We start from the raw sequence: 23,245 nt of genomic DNA, 5'->3' as shown, positions 1-23,245 counted from the left end.
ATATCCACCTACGACCTCTTGTCTGAGGGTCCATGCTCCTCCCCTGCCCTTCCCCAACCATTTTATTCATGTACCTCTCTGCTTTTTGCTCATACCTCGAAGGGCTCAGGCCAGAAACGTTGGTTTAGTATATTTATCTTTGCTACATAAAGAATGCTGTGTGATATGCTAAGTTTCACCAGTAGTTTTATGTAAACTACAAAATTTAACCCAGCTTATATTCTGAAATTACTTCAGCTTTTCTCCAATTAATATCATGTGCATGCGATGTTCTTAACCATTTTAAAAAAATTTTGAATTCAGAGAAGATCAAAATAAATCATGTACACGCTTTATAAAAGTCCTTTTTTTATGGTCTCAGTTCCAGTCTCAGCAGAACATCTTTACTGCGAATGTGTACTAGAAACATAAACATAGAAGATAAGAGCAGGAGTAGGTCATTCGACCCTTCGAGCCTGCTCCGCCATTCAACGAGATCATGGCTGATCTTAAAGCTCAGTACCCTGTCCCCGCCTTCTCTCCGTAACCTTTAATACCCTTATACTGAAGAAATAGATCTAATTCCCTCTTAAATATATTTAATGAACCTGCCTCTACTGCCCTCTGTGGCAATGAATTCCACAGATTCACCACCCTCTGGGTAAAGAAATTCCTACTCATCTCGGTCCTAAATGGTTTGCCTATTATCCTCAAACCATGGCCCCGGGTTCTGGATTTTCCCATCATTGGAAACATCCCATCTGCATCCATTCTGTCCACTCCTGCCAGAATTTTATATGTCTCTATGAGATCCCCTCTCAATCTTCTAAACTCCAGCGAGTACAATCCCAATTTGCGCAGTCTTTCCTCATAAGTCATTCCTGCCATTCCAGGTATCAGCCTGGTGAATCGCCTCTGCACTCCCTCCATTGCAAAAACATCCTTCCTTAGATAAGGTGACCAAAACTGCACACAATACTCCAGGTGGGGTCTCACCAAGGCCCTGTACAGCTGCAATAAGGTATCTTTGTTCCTATACTCAAACCCTCTTGATATGAAGGCCAACATACCATTTGCCTTTTTAACCGCCTGCTGTACCTGCATGCTCGCCTTCAGAGACTGATGTACAAGTACCCCTAGGTCTCTCTGCACTTCCCCATCTCTTAATCTATTGCCATTCAAATAGTAATCTGCCCTCCGGTTTGTATTACCAAAGTGGATAACCTTACATTTATCCACATTATAGTGGATTTGCCATGTATCTGCCCAGTCCCTCAATTTATCCAAATCCCATTCCCCCCCCCCCACCCAAAATGGCACTAAGATTAACTAAACTGTGCACAATTTAGACAATCTCATGTCGACCATAAGATTCTGCCTGTTGCCTAAATATTTTATAGAGGGGCCCACTGCAAGCAGGTAACAGATTTAAATTCCACTTTAACCAGGTTGAATTGCAAGTTCATCCCAAAAAAGCTATCAACTTTAAACCCCCTACAAAGCTGATCACACTCCAGCCAAAAAGCTGAAACTCAGTTACCTGAACAGTTATTGAAATATCAAAGCAGAAGCAATTTTGGTGTGGGAGAAGTAAGAAAACTGATGATGCAATCCAGAAAGAGAGCACCACTCTAGGCCATCATTCTTGGGTATTTGGGCCCAAGCAGCTCCTAGCAGATCTTCTACTTGCATTCATACGATCATTCTATGCTCTTGTAGCCCTACTTTATCACTACAAGAATTAATTCTGTACATACATCTTTTTGACTCATTGTCACTCTATTTCATTATCACACTACATGTCTGGGCTGTCTCATCTGCAGAGCATGTAAAACAAAGCTTTTCACTGTATCTTGATATGCAACAATAAACAATCCAATGCATTTGTTGAATATAGTATAGAAATAGTATAGAAGAATGTTAATCTGTTCATGTCACTTGCACAGGCTCTTCCAAAAAAAGCCTTGTTTATTCACATTCCTATTCTTTGTCTAAAACTTTTCAATACAGTTTTAAAATTATTTTATGAGCTTTTACCACTTCAACTTTTCCATAAAATCTGGAAAAATTCTCATCTCCCCTCCCGATCTTTTACCCAGAGCAATCAGTTATTGACCCACGTGCCTGACGATGCACATTTCACCAATTACTGGATCAAAACATAATTAAAAATTTCTATTACAAGAATGGTCCTAACCTCTCCTTATAACTGGTATCTTTGACCCGCCTAAAACATAGCAAACTTTTTCTGTGCCCTTCATCACCTTCACATCTTTCCTGTAGAGAACAGAATTCTCCATAATACTGCAAATGAGGGCTAATGGGTGTATAATGCTCTCCTATATGATCATTTGGTTTTCAATATTCAATTTATAAACCTAAGTTACACATTATTTTTAGCAAAATGGTATTAAACCTTTTGTATACATGGGGACAAAGGGTCTCAACTGCTTCCTGAATAAGTGTGGGATTATTAGTATAATGTTTTTTCCTCCAAGGAGTGGAAATGTATGTCTGGTTTTGAATGTTTGAATTTTTCTGGGCTGCAAACAACCAGTTTTATTCTTTCTTGGAAGAAAAAAAACATTTTGCCATTAAACTAAAACAGCAATTTTATTAGCTATAATTTGCTTGGAAAACATTCAATGATTTTGAATGATGGGCCATTAATCCTCACTAAAATCAATGTACAATAGTTGTTATTTAAGCAAAAACAGTTTGGTTAACTACACTAACTAGTATGTCCATGTGGTTACTCACCCTCTCCTCAAATTCATCACATTTGTCCATGTATCCCAGCCCTCCCTTCTGCAGCCGAGTTGCCACTTCAGTCAAGTCTGTTCGGAGATAGTTGAGGAGCTCCTGGTGGCCGTCACAAGACTTGAGGCCAAGATTTGGTTTTCGTGCAAAGTGGAGTGAATGAACAATATCGTGATATCTAAAATCAGAAGCAACTTCTTAAAATGTGCATTCAATCAATTAGATCAACAAACCACTTTCAAACAAGCAAATCTTCAAGATTTCTAGTTATAAATTACAAACTCTGTTTAATTTAGTCTCTCATTTTTAATTGAAGCAACAAAACCAAAATCAAATTTCTAGTTTGAAATTAAAGAATATTACAGATTCAAAGCAAAGTCCAGAAATTTAAGGTTCCTCAGCATTTGATGCCCCAAACTGATATCACTCTATGATCACATTCTCAAAGAAAAGAATAACCTCCAATCTTTCAACTGGATACTTTATTTAATAACTTATTGCCAATAATTAGTCCGTTTCCCGTGTCATTATTTTGTGACCGAGTCACAGTATATATTGCCCATTAAATATCATTCTCTACATTGTTTGAGAAAGATTACTGCACGTAAAGACTAGCACATTGCTCAGATTAGAACAATTTCAAAATGGTTTAAAATGCTTTAAGATAATAGATGAATTTTTTAAAAATCAAACTTTTATTTCATTGAAGTTTATTTCAAATAAAATTGTCAATGAAACTATTATTAATCCTATTTATTAATTTAACACCAGGGAGCTTCCATTCTCATATTCCAATGAAACCAAACCTAAATATACTCCCATGGATTGAATACATGCACAGTAATAGGTGCAGTTTGCACAAAGTTTATTACAGGTCTACAATCCTTCATCCAGAACCCTTGTGGGATTTTTCCAGATTTTGGAAAGCCAAATTTAAACCCGCCCGACCCGCGCCGCCGGTCCCGCCCGCCCGACCCCCGCTGCCGGCCTCCCCCCCTCGCCCGCCCGACCCCCGCTGCCGGCCTCCCCCCCTCGCCCGCCCGACCCCCGCTGCCGGCCTCCCCCCCCTCGCCCACCCGACCCCCGCTGCTCTCTTCTTTCTCTCTCTCTCTCTCTCTCTCTCTCTCTCTCTCGAGTTGTAAATGTCCTACAGTGTAGTACATCATTTTAAGAAATGCTTGAGTGGCCCATTACAAAAGCAAGAATACTCAAGACAGAAGCACATGCCAGTAACAGCCAAAGATTCAACAAATGGAAGTCCTTAATCACAAGGGTTTTCAAGAGCCTGAGGAATGCTGCTCCCTCCCTTCCCTCATCCCCTTGATCTATCCTGTCTCCTCCCTCCTCTACCTATCATCTCCTGCCTTGTGACCACCACTCCTTCCCCAACTCTTTTGTTTATATACCTTCCAATAATTTCCATACCTTGATGAAGCACTCAAGCCAGAAACGTCGGTTCTGTATTTTCACCTTTGCTATATAAAGGACACATTTGTCCTGCTGAGTTTCTCCAGCTTTGTGCTTTTACTTCAACCATGGCATCTGCAGATTTTCATGTTTTACTCTGAGCAATGTAATAATCCAATCATTTAAAGTGTGAATTTGTTGATGAAATGTGGTCAATGAGCACGAAAACCCCAGATACAGAGTACCTATCCAGTTTCGTAGTACCCAGAGGACTCATAAATGGTCAAAGTGCTTTTATGAGAGCTGAGATAGGAAAATGAACTAACATTCTCCATTTGCTCAGTCGCATTGCAAGATGAAAATTGTGTCGAGTATGGGGTCAGCTCACAAATGTCAGCATTAATCAAGCAGTTTGTTGTACTAAAGTCATGTTGATGGTGACTAGAAAGAGAGGAACCAGAGTTCTCAGGCAGCACACAATAAGAGAAAAAAAAATTAGTTATGAACAAAGAATTTCATGTTTCAGAAAGGTCACTCAGTAAACATCTATAAAAATTGTTTCTATATCCTGCTTGGACTTTCTTATTCATTCAAAGAGAACGATCAGCAGCTCTTAAAACCTCAGCCAGAAGAGTCAGATAGCCTTTTCAGTACAAAAAAAGTATTAATAGCAAAATACAGAAAACGCAAAAATGAATCCCATTATTAAAAGGAAGCAATCTTTTTATTTAAAGCACAAAGCAGGTTTCATGAAATTTTTAAGAGGACTTACTTTTTCTGAATTCGTTCCTTCAGTGGACTTTCTCTCACACCTTGCTGATGAAGACAGTTCAGGAGCTCGTCAAGCTCCTTCTGGGTGTCACACACAAACCTGTGGATAAGTCATAGACCCACTAACTAATATTTCCAGAGAAGGAAAGCAAGCATATGCACATCAGAAATAGTGGGCAAATACCTTAAAAGAAAATAGATGAATGTTCTAACTCCCTACGAGAAAGCTGACAAGACTGTAAAACCAAACAAAAATGCAATCAAAAACCTGCAACAATTTAAGTACCTCAAGCAATCATATAGCATAGTACTTGCAAGGCTTCCCTATGAAAGATGATAATTAGGTTTGAGGTGATGATGGAAAAAAATAAAGGAATAATTGGATATCAAAATGCTGTTCAAGTTTGCTTGTAAAATGTATTAATCAGGCAAACAATGTACTAATGTATATAATTAAATAGCAATGGAGAAACTCGGGTGAGGGAGCTCAGGAGGAAAATTTATTCAAAAATGGTTTAACAATCATCCCTCAACTCTTTACAGGAAAAGAAAAGGCATGGTTAGTTCAAGAAGCATGGTCTGGTTGGGCTAAAATGTTTGGTTTAAGTGCCAAGTACAGAAAAATCTAAAAAAGTTTTTTTACAACTTTGTTCCAACTATAATCACATTTTCCATGTTTCCCTGAAATGGAAAGATACAGCACAACTTCATAAATTCTGGAAGGTTATAAAAATGGCTCAGAGTTGGTGAAGCAACTATATTCTTGGAACCATGAATTATTTAAAACTTTTTTTCAATTCCTGGCATCATTTATTTGGTGGTAAGCTTTTTCTCCATCATTCTGCTCGCATCAGAGTTCAGGCAGCACACATAGCATGTTATCTGACCAGGAAAGAACCAGAGTTAAAGCTGAATCATGTTTTCAATCTATATCTGGGCAAGCTAAGCAAATACTGCCAAAGATCAGAGCCCCAGTCCAAGATCCTGCTTGTCTTGGGGCATTACTGGCGAAATGATAATCTTACTGGTCCTTGAAATAAAGTGTAGAATTTAAGATTAAAATGACGAGATTTTGAAAAATTTTCCAGAACTAATTTTCAATGCTATAAACAAGTGATCAAGTTGTTAACTCTGAATACAGGAGTAGTAAAACCCAGAAATACCATAGGTTCTGTCCTTGTTTAGGCACAGTGGTTTCAATGCAAATTTCTGCTGTGTAGGAGGACCCCTGGTGGCCACTGTCATTAAAGTTGTTCTCAGCAAAGCTGTCGTCATCATTGCCTAAAAGACAAACGTATTCCAGAGGTTCAGATGAATGATGTTACCCATCTCAATTTCAATCAGTCCTTTACAAGATGCATCATTCCAAAATATTACTCTTTTAATCTAATAAAACTAATGTAATTAACAATTCAATGAAGTCAGTGCCCTGAAAGTGCAGGAAAATTTGTTAATGAGCCATTTAAAACAAAGATCTTTCAACACTTCCAACACCACCAGCGAAGTTTTATTTTTCTTGCATTACCCATCTCTCCACTTCCCAAAGTCTCTCACATACCCACCCACACCATTTCCCTCTCCTCCTCTTCAATCTCCTAAGTGAACAGAACACACATATTGGTCCTCTTAGTACCTAAGGTACTAAGCTGAAAAAGTTTCTATTTATAAAAACCAAATAAAGCAAATTATTATTTTTTTTTTAAAAAAACGTCAATGCATCATGTCTCTTGACCTGTAATATCCCACTACAAAAGGCAGCATCGCAGCACTCTTCACAAATATTTAATATACCGTATATACTCATGTAATCATCAATTCCATGTAATAGTCAAGACTCTCCCACCCCTTTCTGGGCCCAAAAAAATCACATTTTCGTATGACCAGAGTAAAAAGTCAACTCCCTTTTTTTGGCCCTGGCCGCCCACCCATCCGAGCTTCCAACACCTGACCACAGCTCCTCATCTCGGCCCACTGGATGTCATGACGCCTAATCTTGGATTCTCGCCCCAGCTGCCGCCAGCCCATCTGAGCTCCTGAGGCCCTATCCATCTGCTGGAGCTCCCGACTGTTGTGTGTGGAGGAAATGTGGCCTCCTTTTCGAATGTGTGAATTGTGGTGGTCACCTGTCCTCCCCATCTGGAATGTATTCGGAGGTCACATCACCTGTTTGCCATGGTTGGGTTTCAGCCACTAATTAGCGTGCACCTTGCCATGGGCTAATTCAAGTCACTCAGCATCACTATTGACTAGACACACAGATTAGCCCTGGATTTAGCACCAGCACAGAGCACATTTCATTCTTTCTGCCTCACCACTCCATGTCTATTGTGGACGTGGCTTGGAAGGATCGCGAGTAAGCTGGGCCATAGTATTGCTATAGCTGTGGCGACCCGCCACCTCAGAAATCGAGCCAGAACATCTCGCGCAGTAGTAAACAGCAGAATACATTGTAACACGTCCTTTAACACAGCGAACCGGCGCAGTTGAAAGTTGGAGCAGTACAGGACCAGCAGCCCTAAAATGGTGCTGGCCAAGCTGCCCAGCTAACCGATCAATAACAGGCTGGGGAGGAAGGGTATTTACGTGCAAGAATGTTTCCACCTGCTATTGTTATTCATGCGGCTGATGTCAGCCAATCAAACAAACGACGGGAACTCCAACTGTATAAAAGGAGCCTTTCCAGCCTCAATAAATCTCAGAGCTTAACTTGTCACACTGTGAGTATGTGGGCTTCTTTGTAGCAGTTGGCTACAGTAGATCAATACTTGCAGTAGAGCCGCACCTCCCAACGATCAGGGAGTACCAGAGGCTGTGTATTACCCTTGCTTATAATGTGCAAATGCTGGCACTGCCTTTGTGAATTAATAATCATTTAATCCAGTGGTTCCTAAACTTTCTCAGTTTGCTACCACCTCGGCTTCCAGGCCACATCCCGAGTGCAACCCCCCCCCCCCATACAACAGCGCTGAGCGGGATAGGGATGGGGGTAGTGGCAGGCTGAGCTGGGGGTAGTGACACCTAACGAATATGTTACGTTTCCTCCGTATGTTATATGCGATTTTCTGCAGGGGAATTCCATTGTATGGTATTTTGCTGGCAGTTGGACTGCCATGAAACTGCTATACACTTTCTGGCTACCGTCAAAGTGACCTTCACAAATGAAATTTGGAATTTAGACAGTCTAAACTGCACTTCTCCAATATTCCCCAAGAGGAACAGCTCCGGATCATGTTGAAAATCCACTTCTGTAATTTTTTTTTTAAAAAAAAAGGATATCCCCCAAGTCTTCCCAAAAAGGATTCACCTTTGAGCACAACCAGGTAGAAAGGACAAAAGTTCCCACCTCCACACCACATCTAAAGCAGTTTCCTGAAATCTCAGACTTTGATCTGTGTAGTTTCTGAGGTACAAGGTACAACTGGTGCAGGAAGTTATACTGCACCATCCTGTAACTTGCATTGACAACCCCTGACACACTGTCCAGACACAGGTCCTGCCACCATTCTTCATCAATTTTTGTACATTTCCAAGGCGTTTTCTCTGACATTCTGCATTGTGGCAAGTCGCAGAAGTCATCCATGAAGTTACCTCTTTGGCATTACTCCACTTCAACCTACTGAAATTTAACCATGACACCATTGAACTCCTACTCTGCCTTTCTCCCATGAACCCCGATCCTCAAATTCCAAACCTTCTCCAATATCCCAATTCCTAATCCAGGAGCCTTGTCCATTCAGAGTCCAATGCTGGGCTTAGCGGTTACAGTGTTGCACCACTTTGTCAACAACAATCAAGTGGCTTCATGCGAGAGAAAAACCATCCTAGAGGAATATATCTCCACATACAACATGGGATTCAAGGGAAAATTGGTATTCAAATAATGGAAAATTGAAATCCGATCAGTTTTCTATGAATGGCTCAGTAATCGCCTGTATAAGTATTCTAAAAAAAAAATTAACTATTTTGCCTGCTGAATGATCAAGAGGCATTTTACCTTTGTGCACTAATCCATGATTGAAGACTTACTTTTAGAGTCTGGGTCTTCTTCATGGCATGCGTACTCTTCCGGAAGGGTAAAGCTGTAATCAATACTATCATGGACCCAACCTTTCTCAACATACAGTCCTGGAACGAGGTCAGAAAATAGCCAGAATCTACAGAAAAGGGAACACCACACTTGGTTACTGCAAGACAGTGCATTCATTCATTTGCATTATGGAAATTTTTCAACTTTAAAGAATTAGATTTTAAACTTATTACAGAAGATCCAACCCAGATGAACAGATAATTAAGTAATATCAAAACAAGAAACTACTGAATATTTATACAATCCAGAAGACATCAAAATAGATTGTTAAATTTTCTACAGTTGATCAAAAACCTACAAGGTAGAAAGCCAATCTAGTTAACCATCCAATATAACTGCAAAATGAAAAAGCTTACTTTTTTTTCCTATTAGCACCAATGTTTTAACAGCCACCATTAAAAAAAAACTGGTAAAAAGGTGTATCCCATACTATAATCAACCAAAAAATTATATTCTGGTTATTTCAGGGATGATGTTCTATGTTCCATGAAAAACACTCAAGCTTTCTCTGTACCAGTTTTCTCCAAGAAGCCCCTTTACAGGTCACCAGCATCGACTTGTGCTCAACAAAATTATGGTTCTAAATGAGAACCAACAAGAATAATCTATCAGGGGAGCACAAAATTAGACCTCATGCAGCATATCAAGTGGTTGAACATCTTAACATTTGCTAAGATGTTGAAACCTCGCATGTCAGCAGCAATAATAATGATCTTTATGCATTAATAAAATAATACCCAAGTATGAATTTCAGTCAAACTGATAAATAATCAACTCATCAGACTGAACACGTTGTTTGCAAATCTCCAACACCTCAAATCAATTTTGCAAAGATAATAATAAAAAAGCCCAAAGTTTAAAAAAAATTACTTCCTCTCAAGGTGAAACCACATACCTATTATGGTTGCGGTCTGTGCCCAATGGTGATCTATGAAGGACAAGTTTGGATTTTGTAATTCCCTCCTGGAAAGCCTTCTCAGTTGCTGCTTTCTGTTTGCGAATCTTCTCTTCTTCCACCTCCTTTTCCATCCTCTCTTTCTCCTGCTTTTCCCGTTCTTCTTTCTCCTTTTTTGCTTGCATTGCCATTTGCCGTCTGCTTTTAATGGCACTAATGAGGTCTTCACTGCCGTTGACATCCACCAACAGATCATTTGCACCTTTGTCTGCCTCTAGCTTTCTATCAAATTCCTTCTTCTCTTTTTTCTTATCACCCATTTTAATATTTTCTGGCTCTCTCTTTCTTGCCTCCATTTCCTTTTTCTTTAACTTTTCAGCCTTTTTCCGGTCATTCTCCTCCTTTTGCATAGCCAGCCTCTCTTTCCAAAGTTCTGCAGATTTATGCTGCAAGTCTTCCATGTGATCCTGAACTGAGTAAGTCATCAGAATCCGATGGCAGAGTGCTGTTAGGATCTTCACTTTCTCTTCCGGGCTCAGTTCAAAGAACTCGGCAGTTTCCAGCTTATCTAGAAATTCATCTGCAACTTCATTGTCTTCGAACCCGACAGAATCTTTACAGTCGTCATTCGTTTCCGACATCTCACTTTCATTCTGCACGTCAGACTTGCGCATGCAAAGCCGAACTAGCTCTGACGCAGAGTGCAGAGTGAGGGGGATTTCAGACAGCTTCATTCCTAGTTCTCGATAGTCTTCTGCAATTTCATCCTGCAGCAAAGTTTGAAGGAGGATCAATAAAACTCTGTTCAAATACAGAAAACCTCCTTTTTCAGAGGTAAGGGCTTCCATCAGAGAAACTGCTGTGATTGGATATTGGTCATCTGGCATTAGAAGACCAGCGTAACAACTGAGAAATTCTACTACCATGGCAACGTCACCAAAAAGTGTGTTGGGAAGACCTTCTGGAGTATCAACTAGCTTTAGTACAGGTAAGCTCTTTCCTGTAAGAGTCTGATCTTCAAATCTCTTCTGTTTCTCTAATTTTATAAGCATTTCCTTCTCTCTCCGTTCTTTGGCCTTCTCCTTCAGCTTTTTCCTCAGCTCTTCACGTTTTTTCTTGTGATAATCTGCGCGCTCTTCCAAGGTCATCAATGCCCATTTTCTCCTGTGTTCCAAGATCTCATATCGCTTCTGCACAAGATCTCGGACTTCCTCTGGTAGGCGAGCACGATCTTCAGCAGAAAGCACCTTTGCCACCCGAGTTACAAAAGCAGACACTGCACCCTTTTTCTCTTCCTTTCCTTTGTTATCTTTGAAATAGCGAAGGAATTGTAAAGCCAAGGGCGGCAAATATTTCTGAGGCTTAGTCACAGGTCTCGATGCCCCTCCAACATTTTTCTGCGTCTTTCCTGACTTGGATGTACTTGATTTTGTCATTTCAAAAAGTGTCATCTGCTTCATTTTTGTCTTTGGCGTTTTCAGGCTCTTTTTTGGAGATTTACCATTCCCTGGAGTTTTCAGCCCATTAAGCAACTTATTCTTTGACCTCACCTTCTTGTTCATTTTATCCTTAGTTTGCAGCTTTTTAAAATTCTGGGTAGAGCCCTTTTTGGGAATGTGGAAATTAGGGTTCAACTTGGTTGGGGTTACAAACTTCATGACTTCTTCCAGTTCTTGTTCTGGAGATATTTTTGGACTATATCCCATTTCAGTTCCATTCATAGCCTTTTTTACATGAACATGTCCCCAAAGTGTTGGGCTCAAAGGTGGACTAAGAGGAATCTTATCTTTATTCCCTCTTCTCCGTTTTTTGTTTGTCTCTTTGTTTGGGTCCCCATTTCCTTTTGGTTTTTTTGATTGTTTTCCCTCAGTTGATCCAGAATTTTTTCTCTTCCCCAAATTCACAAAGGGGTTATGAATCATGTACTGAAACACATGCAAAAGCACATTAATATTTAGAAAAATTGCAAAAATGTTATAAAATCTTACACAATAAGCTGCTTTCTGATACTTCAGTGTGGTCAGCAAAACAACAAACACAACAATTACGTGCAAAAGTAATAGTGAGCCATTCGTCCCCTCAAGCCTGCTCCAAGATCACCGGTTTCTTCTCATCTCCGTCAGCCATGGCCCATGTCTTTTTTTTTGGAAATCACTCCTATTTTAAACATCCTACCCAAGGAAAATATCATGTACAATGCGATCATCTCTTTTTTTTATTTTTTAAATGCATAACAGCATAGGTCCATTTGCTTAAATTGCTTCATAGGATAACCCCATCATCCCAGAAATTTCTTTCTTTCTGCGTAGAGTGATATATGCTGACCTGAGCTAGTCCCATTTATCTGCATTTCTGCCAGTCTTCTCTTCTCCCTCTTCCCTCCAAGCACACCAATTGTGGATTGGGCTGAGTCAAATCAAGCAACTCAGTGAGCACTGAGCAGACTCAACTCATCAAATGGCTGCCTTTTCTTCCCACATCTGCTCTCCTGCCATGGCTGCTTCTGTGATCCTCTTCAACATGCTGTTTTGTTCATTTCCAAATTACAGTCAATGTTACAAAGAGCCCTCAGGACAGAACTTCATTGTAACCTGCATATTTCCTCTGTACAAGATCACCTCTCAGCCTCCTACACGCTTCATCATCAGTGTCCCACAATAAATCATCTTCCATACCATCTATTGTACAAGAGACGATGCATTTTAAAAATGATTTTATTCCAGTCTCTACTTTCACTTTATCCTTTGCTTTGAGCACAAAGTCACACAGCACATCAAGTGATGCAGCACACAATGTCCCGACTTTTGTGAACGGTTTTTCTGCACTCATCATCCATGTATTCCATTCTCGGCACACATGGTCTTTGAATGGCTTGTTCAAGCAGACATTTAGAGGTTGCAATAGAGACGGCAAACCACCTGGGATAACTGTTAAGTATTATTTTGTGCTAATTTACTTTTAGTCTTCTCAGTGAAGTGGTTACAAAACACATCAGCAAACTCCATTCCTTGCTGAAGCCACCTGTTCCACACACTGTCTATCCATAGTTTTACACCATTTTCATCTATCCATCCTTTTTCATGAAAATGTACAAAAATACCTGCAGGGAATTTTATTTTAGGTTTAAGTTTGCGTTTGACGAATACCATGGGTCTCAACTTCATCCTGTTGGCTATGCACAATAACACCACCGTAAATCTGGTCCTTTCATGACCCGTACTTCTGGTTTGCATAGTTTTCACACCTTTACAGTCCACTGTTCTGTTGCCTATCATGTCAAGATTCATGAGGGTTTCGTCCATGTTTCCAATATCTGTCAATGCAAACTGGTGTTTCTGCCGGTTACATATAATAAATTGGTGAAAACTTACAACATTGTGATCCAGATCTTTTGGTAGTTTGAGCACTATTTTGTTTTAATATCAATTTTTTTTCCTGTTCATGAAACAGTTGCACCAGCAAAACCAGAAACTGTAGCTTCAAAATCTTGACTGAGTTCTGGGTGTGACTTTAGTGCAAATGCTTTTATTTTACATGACCACGTAACAATCTTGCCTCCAATCGTACCCATTCTGCAATGTGATTTTCCAACTCTGGCCAATGAAGGAATCCTCTTCTCGTCAAACATGGGCTCTTTGGTATTTTTATTAAAATATCTTCTTTCTTTCTCCAATCTCTTATCAACTTCTCATATTCAGTGGAACTCTGATTATCCACAATCATATTTCCCAAAATCATCATTTATCTGAATTAAAAAATTTTTTTTGGATAAATGGAAGATATCCAAAATAAATTAGAAATCCTAATATATCCAACAGTTTTTTTCGAGCTGAACTGACCGGGGACCTTGGGCTGCCAGGCAGCACTGTAGACCTCAGTGGGAGGTGTCTGTGATTGTTGGTGGCCAGCATTTTTTGGTGAGAATTAAACATTATTCTCATCCTTAAAAAGCCTTCCCTTGTTGTTTGAACATTGTTAAAAGTGATTTGCTGTTGCTACTGGAATTTTTTTTTTTTTTTTTTTTAAATTACCAGTTCTCTGAAAAAAAGTTTAACCGACGTAGGCCCAGTCCCGACCATTTCAGATAATTGGAGTTGTGCTGTATATCCAGCATACTGAACTGTAGCCATTTCTATCTTTTATCTTAAAACTCACTGATATTTTTGTTTTACTGGAGCGTCCAATGATAACAACCACCCTCAGGCATCCGCTCATTGTGATTTTTTTTGGGGGGGGGGGGTGTCAACTTGTACCCCCGATATATGAAAATGAGCCTGAAAATGGGGACCCAACTTATCTGAAGGTTTAAGTCAACATCGAAATATATGGTAGATTTACAGGGAGGTGGGAACCAAAGAGGAAGAGGCAGTTGGCGCACAAGGAGAAACAGCTGGAAGGGAGTTTGTGTGGAAGAATCGGTCTGTTGGGCAAAATTGCAGCTATGGGGATACAGGCCAAGAACTGTCAAATACTCCTCATATATTAATCCTTTCATTCTCGGAACCATCCTTGTGAGTTTCCTTTGAACCCTCTCCAACTTCAGCACATCTTTTCTAAAATGAGGAGCCCATAACTGCTCACAATACTCCAAGTGAGGTCTCATTCGTACCAGCCTTAAAATGGGGATGCATTGCAATACAATAGGGAAAGAGAAATTTGTAATCAAGTTGTGGCTAGAGGTTGAATATCATTGGGAGTTGAATGTCCAAGCATGCACAGTGTAACAAAAGGGAGCAGTGTGGCTGTAATGGAAGAAAAACATTAAATCATAAGAACGAAGTGACATAGGATCAGAAGATATAGAATAATTGCAGGTCGAGTTAAGAAATGGCAAGGGTTTAAAAAATAAATACACTTGATTTTATATAGACCTCTAAATGTAGCTGCGATGTGGACAACAAATTGCAACACCAGATAGACAGACACGTCAGAAGGGGAATGTTATCGTAGTCAATGGGAATTTTAACATGCAAGTAGATTAGGAACATTAAATGAGGACTGGATCTCAAGAGAGAATTTGTAGAAAGCCTAAGAAATGGCCTTTTAGAGCAGCTTGTTGATGAGCCCACAAGGGGATCAGTTATACTGGATTGGGTGTTGTGTAAAGCACCAGAGATGATTAGAGTTTAAAGCAGTGGTTCTCAACATTTTTCTTTCCACTCACATAACACTTTAAGTAATCCCTAAGCCATCAGTGCTCTGTGACTAGTAAGGGATTGATTAAGGTGGTATGTGAGTGGAAAAGTTTGAAAACCACTGTTTTAATTGTACCTAATTGACTCGTTATGTGCACGGTTTCATAACTCCAAAGGAAATGAGCCAATGACAATTTTTCTCAAGCAAAATATTTCAGTAACATTGTGTCTAGAGCAATGATTCTCAGCCTTCTCTCCCCACTCACATACTACCTTAAGCAATCCCTTACTAATCACAGAGTACCAATGGCATAGGGATGACTTAAAGTGGTATGTGAGTGGAAAGAAAAAGGTCGAGAACCACTGGTTGAACAATAAGGGGACAGTGGTCATAATATTATAAAATTCAATTTGTAATTTAAGAAGGAGAAACTAAAGTCAGATGTGTTGGTATTTCAGTTAAGAAAATTAGTGGCACAAGAGAGGAACTAGCCAAAGTAGATTGGAAGGCTTTCTGCAAGGAATGGGGAAGGTGCAAGGTAAATACAAGAGGAAATATTTGAATGACAAAAATGACATAACTGTGGTTGACTAGGAAGTCAATGCCAATATAAAAGCACACACGGAAGCAAAAATTAGTGCTAAGATAGAGGATTGGGAAGTTATTAAAAAACTTGTAGAAGGTAAATTAAAAACTCATAAGGAGGGAAAAGATGAAGTATGAAAGGAGGCCAGCAAATAAAGAGGATTCAAAAGGCTTCTTCAAGTATGTAAAGAGGAAAAGAGAGGTGAGAGCAGATATGGGACCACAAGAAAATAACACTGGAGAAATAATAATGGAAGACAAGGAGATCACAGAGGAGCTAAAAGAGTATTTTGCATCAATGTGGAAGACATTAGCAGCATATCAAATGTCCAAGGGGATAAGGGAAAGGAAGTGAGAGCTGTTATTATTGCAAGAGAAAAGGTGCTCCAAGAACAAAATGGGTCTATGGCTGGATAAATCTTCTGATCCAGATTGATTGCACCATCAGGTTCTGAAAGAGGCAGCAGTAGAGATTGCGGAGGCACTGTTAATGATCTATCAGAAGTCAACAGATTCTGGCATAGTCCCGGAGGACTGGAAAAATGCAAATGTTACCCCATTATTCAAGAAGGGAGGGAAGCAGCAGAAAATAAATTATAGACTGGCTAGCCTGATGTCAGTGGTTGGGAGGATGTTGGAGTCGAGTGTAAAGGACAAGGTTATGGAATACCTGGAGGCACAAAACAAGAAAGGCCAAAGCCAGCATAGCTTCCTGAAGGGAAAATCTTGTTTGACCAACCTATTGGAATTCTTGACAAAGTGACTAGCAGGCTGGATAAGGGAGATGCAGTGGGTGATGTTATTTGGATTTTCAGAAGGCATTTGAAAAGGTGCTGCACATGCTATTTAACAAGAGTCCATGGTAATAACAGGAAACAGATTAGCATGGGTAGAGCATTAGCTGATTGATAGGAAGCAGAGAGTTAGAATACAAGGATCTGATTGGCTACTAGTTGCTCGTGGGTGTTTTGAGAGGAGAGGTTCGCTTCTTTTTATATTGCTTATTAATGATTTGCATTATAGAATGAATGGCTTTGTGGCCAAGTTTGCAAATGATACAAAGGTAGGTAGGAGCAGGTAGTGTAGTGGAAACATGAAGGCTGCACAAGGACTTAAACCAATTAGGAGAATGGGCAAATGAAATATATAATGTCGGAAAGTGTACGATCATGCACTTGAGTAGAAAAAAAATAAACAGGCAGACTATTTTACAAATGGCAGGGAACAATTAAAATACCCAGATGCAAAGGGACCTTAAGAGTTCTCATGCAGGATAGCCTGAAGGTAAATTTGCACATTGAGACAGAGGTGCAAAAAGGCAAATGCAATACTGACATTCATAAAGCACTGGTGAGACCTCACTTAGAATATCGTGAGCAGTTTTGGGCTTCTCATTTCACAAAAGATCTGGTGAAGTTGGAGAGGGTTCACAAGGATGGTTTCAAAATGATAGGGTTATCATACGAGTGTTTGACAGATCTTGGCCTGTATTTATTTGAATTTAGGAGAATGAGGAGGGATCTCATCAAAACATTTTGAATGTTGAACGACATGGACAGCATGGATGTGGAAAGGTTGTTTCCCATGGTGGCAGAGTCTAGGACAAGAAGGCACAATTTCAGGATTGAAGAACACAAATATGTAGGAATTTCTTCAGCCAGAGGGTGGCAAACCTGTGGAATTTGTTGCCACAGGTAGTTGTGGAGGCCAGGTCATTGGGTGAAGTTAAGACAGAGATTGATAGGTTCTTGATTAGCCAGGCCATCAAAAGTCACGGGGAGAAGCCTGGGCAGTGGGGTTGAGTAGGAAAATCAATCAGCTCTTGATTAAATGGTGAGGCAGACTCAATGGACTGAATAGCCCATTTGTGCTCCCATGTCTTATGGTCCAATAATCCCAGCCTAATTAAGTAATTCCTTACAACGCAAGCCAACACTCTTGTGATTCTTTTCAGCACCCTCTCAAGTTTAATCACATCCTTCCAAAATCATGGCATCTCGACTGCACATAACAACAATGTCTTGTACAGATGTAACCTGAAATTCCAAACCTTGTTTTTAATGGCCTATTTGATGATTGCAAGCATACCACAAGCCTCATTCACCACCATGTCTACCAGTGTCGTCAATTTTAAGGAACTATGTAGTTGGTCTCTCACTGTTTTATAACATTTCCCAGGACCCCATCATTTGCAGTCCATGTTGTCTTGATTTAACTTCTCAAAGTACTTCATTTTGCAGTTGGAGTTAAATTCCATTACTATTCCTTCACACAATTTTTTTAGTTGATCTAGATCTGTTGTAACCCTTTCCAACCTTTTACCAGTGTCCACCATACCACAAATTTCGAGTCATTTGCAAACTTACTCATCAACTTGGCCATCTTGCCCAAAAGACAAGTCTTGGAAAAAAGCAACTACTACTCAGGGATATTTTCCTCAAGAAACTGCATCCAATATCATATTCAAGACAACTTAGTACTCATTAAAAATAGCTCAAGGACTAATCTTCTCCCCCCCCCCCACCCCCACAAATATAATTTAAAGATACAACTTCCACTTTGACCATGGAAAACATTTATTGTATCCCATTTTGAGTATACACCATTCATTTTTAATTGCTGAAGTCAAATTGCAATTGACACTCAACTGGTTCGGATTTCAGAATGGCTCAGCTTCCTATCAGATTTGCTGAACCATTTTAAGTTTCCAGATGTGTGTCTCTAAGCTCCAAGACTATCTATATTATATACACACACACACTCTTTCAATTCACTCTTACTTTCAAAAAGAGAACCTCTGACTTTGAAAAGGAAAACACAGTGGGATAAGTCACCTTTATCGATCATACCATGCTCGTGTGGTGAAGACAAGATAGCACTTCTCCAGGACCACCGAGCATATTTACAGAAATACAAGTTGGAACAGAAGATAAAAAAATTGAAATATTAAAATGTATACAGTAAAAGTCCACGGTTCACTATCCACAAATGTTCTGGGAATTCAGGAGCTTCATGGCTTGGGGAAAAAATTGTCCAATCTGGACTCAAGGGCTTGAATGCTACGGTGCCTCCCATCAGATAGCAAAATGGAGAACAGTTTACATGGAGGGGGGGGGGGGGGGGAAAGAGGGGGGGCAAAAGAGGGGGGCAAGACAGCAACAAATCTGTCTTAAAACCAGTAAGAACTTTCCTGAGTGGCAACCATTTACCTTTCAAGCACCAAAGCCTGATGAAATTCATAAATGTTCTGTGCACAGTATAAGAATTTTGCCTGATACCAGTGAACTTGGAGGAGTGAGAAGTGAGTTTGGACTGTAAATTAAAGAACTTTTCTAAACTTACACACGTTATATACACGTAATCTTAGAATTAGAAGAGGATTAAGTTAGGTTAATTTAATAGTAATAAGTTTGACACTGTTTTCATGTTTAAATTAAAAGCAACTTTTGTTTGTCTTGGTGAATTTCTATTGCTGCTGGGTTTTGGGGTCCTCTGGGCTCATGACAATGGAAAAAAAAGTTTGAAAACCACTGTTTTAATCGTACCTAATTGACTTGTAATGTGCACAATTTCGTAACTCCAAAGGAAATGGCCCAATGACAATTTTTTTCAAGTAAAATATTTCAGTAACAGTTGGGTCTAGAGCATTGGTTCTCAACCTTCCCCCACTCACATATCACCTTAACTAATCCCTTACTAATCACAAGAGCACCTGTGGTATAGGGATTACTTAAAGTGGTATGTGAGTGGAAAGAAAGTTTGAAAACCACTGCTGTCAAGCATCAGATTGGAAGTCAATCCACAGGACCATAAAAGCAGAGTGATTTACCGGTATTATGTGCTCATGTTTTATTTAGTGACTGTCACTTTAAGTGTTAATACAGGCTGAAAACATTCATAGCTTGTGGTGAGACTGAGTGGCACTACTGAGTAGAGACATTACCCAAAGTGAGCCTCTGGAAGAAGAGAAAGAACAATGGTTGTTTATTAAGGGAAAACAGATGGTGAGAGAGTCATGTATTTGGGACGCTTAAAGAAACAGGATTCATTAATTGACCACCAGCCATGAGGTGGAGTGATTTTTTTGTGAAAAGGACAGTTCGGCTGATTCTCCCTGTCAGGGGAATTATTGAACCATCATGAACAAAGGAAAGGGCACTTTGCTTCACACATTTCTGGGTTTTGAAAGCAGAAGAATTGCTGCATCGGATCGTGACTAAAGTAATGGTCATTTTGATTGATCTGTGTCTGGGTTTAAGAAGCATCCTGGAAGTCACTCATTTCATTTCCCCTATGCAAGGAAAAGGGGAATTGTGAAAGTTTGTCCGAAAGGATATTTCTCAGCAAGAAACTCAACAAGGCCCCACTGCCTGATAGACCCCTCACTGCCCCACTCCCTCCCTCTCCATTCACCACCCCCTCCCTCTTGTCCTATCTTCCCCCCCCCCACCATTAGCCCCACATCAATTTTCCCCCCACTCCACTCCCCTGCTCATGAGGGAGCATGGCAGCACAAGGAAGCGCAGCCTGACAGCTCCACCAGCTGCTCTGTGACAGTGCTGTGGTTTGACAGGGCTGTCAGTGCAACGTCAATCATCTTACCTTCCTGTTTGGAGTCGCTTTCAGCAGTCCTTTTTGGCAGGAGGTGGAGCAACCTTGCTAATTAGTAGATGACTAACTTTCACTATCAATGGATATTGAGTCTCTCCCACCTCCTTCATGATTACTTCTGGGCATCAGTTTAAAAGTCTTTGTTTTTCAACTATAACTGAAATTTTGAATGATTTTCTAGAATTTATCACACAGACACACACACACAGACACAGACACAGACACAGACACACAGACACACAGACACACAGACACACAGACACAGACACACAGACACACAGACACACAGACACACAGACACACAGACACACAGACACACAGACACACAGACACACAGACACACAGACACACAGACACACAGACACACAGACACACAGACACACAGACACACAGACACACAGACACACAGACACACAGACACACAGACACAGACACACAGACACAGACACACAGACACAGACACACAGACACAGACACACAGACACAGACACACAGACACAGACACACAGACACAGACACACAGACACAGACACACAGACACAGACACACAGACACAGACACACAGACACAGACACACAGACACAGACACACAGACACAGACACACAGACACAGACACACAGACACAGACACACAGACACAGACACACAGACACAGACACACAGACACAGACACACAGACACAGACACACAGACACAGACACACAGACACAGACACACAGACACAGACACACAGACACAGACACACAGACACAGACACACAGACACAGACACACAGACACAGACACACAGACACAGACACACAGACACAGACACACAGACACAGACACACAGACACAGACACACAGACACAGACACACAGACACAGACACACAGACACAGACACACAGACACAGACACACAGACACACAGACACACAGACACACAGACACACAGACACACAGACACACAGACACACAGACACACAGACACACAGACACACAGACACACAGACACACAGACACACAGACACACAGACACACAGACACACAGACACACAGACACACAGACACACAGACACAGACACACAGACACACAGACACACAGACACAGACACACAGACACAGACACACAGACACAGACACACAGACACAGACACACAGACACAGACACACAGACACAGACACACAGACACAGACACACAGACACAGACACACAGACACAGACACACAGACACAGACACACAGACACAGACACACAGACACAGACACACAGACACAGACACACAGACACAGACACACAGACACAGACACACAGACACAGACACACAGACACAGACACACAGACACAGACACACAGACACAGACACACAGACACAGACACACAGACACAGACACACAGACACAGACACACAGACACAGACACACAGACACAGACACACAGACACAGACACACAGACACAGACACACAGACACAGACACACAGACACAGACACACAGACACAGACACACAGACACAGACACACAGACACAGACACACAGACACAGACACACAGACACAGACACACAGACACAGACACACAGACACAGACACACAGACACAGACACACAGACACAGACACACAGACACAGACACACAGACACAGACACACAGACACAGACACACAGACACAGACACAGACACAGACACAGACACAGACACAGACACAGACACAGACACAGACACAGACACAGACACAGACACAGACACAGACACAGACACACAGACACACAGACACACAGACACACAGACACAGACACAGACACACAGACACAGACACAGACACACAGACACAGACACACAGACACAGACACAGACACACAGACACAGACACACAGACACAGACACAGACACAGACACACACACACACAGACACACAGACACACACACACACAGACACAGACACAGACACACACACACACAGACACACAGACACAGACACACAGACACAGACACACAGACACAGACACACAGACACAGACACACAGACACAGACACACAGACACAGACACACAGACACAGACACACAGACACAGACACACAGACACAGACACACAGACACAGACACACAGACACACAGACACACAGACACACAGACACACACACAGACACAGACACAGACACAGACACACAGACACAGACACACAGACACACAGACACAGACACACAGACACAGACACACAGACACACAGACACAGACACACAGACACAGACACACAGACACAGACACACAGACACAGACACACAGACACAGACACACAGACACAGACACACAGACACAGACACACAGACACAGACACACAGACACAGACACACAGACACAGACACACAGACACAGACACACAGACACAGACACACAGACACAGACACACAGACACAGACACACAGACACAGACACACAGACACAGACACACAGACACAGACACACAGACACAGACACACAGACACAGACACACAGACACAGACACACAGACACAGACACACAGACACAGACACACAGACACAGACACACAGACACAGACACACAGACACAGACACACAGACACAGACACACAGACACAGACACACAGACACAGACACACAGACACAGACACACAGACACAGACACACAGACACAGACACACAGACACAGACACACAGACACAGACACACAGACACAGACACACAGACACAGACACACAGACACAGACACACAGACACAGACACACAGACACAGACACACAGACACAGACACACAGACACAGACACACAGACACAGACACACAGACACAGACACACAGACACAGACACACAGACACAGACACACAGACACAGACACAGACACACAGACACAGACACACAGACACAGACACAGACACAGACACACAGACACAGACACAGACACACACACAGACACACAGACACAGACACAGACACACACACAGACACAGACACACACAGACACAGACACACAGACACAGACACACAGACACAGACACACAGACACAGACACACAGACA

General features: G+C 41.2%; 1 protein-coding gene across 1 annotated transcript in view; it reads right to left on the bottom strand.

Annotated features, from left to right (window-relative positions):
* baz1b (bromodomain adjacent to zinc finger domain, 1B) overlaps positions 1-23,245 on the bottom strand; it is a 96,645-nt gene that overhangs the window by 48,185 nt on the left and 25,215 nt on the right. Inside the window, exons 7-11 of the mRNA XM_069911820.1 lie at positions 9,900-11,824; positions 8,944-9,071; positions 6,081-6,198; positions 4,919-5,017; positions 2,740-2,917 (exon numbers count right to left, since the gene is read on the bottom strand). Of these exons, the coding sequence (XP_069767921.1) occupies positions 2,740-2,917; positions 4,919-5,017; positions 6,081-6,198; positions 8,944-9,071; positions 9,900-11,824 (2,448 nt within the window). The remainder of the gene's footprint in view (positions 1-2,739; positions 2,918-4,918; positions 5,018-6,080; positions 6,199-8,943; positions 9,072-9,899; positions 11,825-23,245) is intronic.

This window comes from Narcine bancroftii, chromosome 14, assembly GCF_036971445.1.
Source record: "Narcine bancroftii isolate sNarBan1 chromosome 14, sNarBan1.hap1, whole genome shotgun sequence".
Lineage (NCBI taxonomy): Eukaryota > Metazoa > Chordata > Chondrichthyes > Torpediniformes > Narcinidae > Narcine > Narcine bancroftii.
This window is presented reverse-complemented; position numbering and strand designations above follow the sequence as displayed.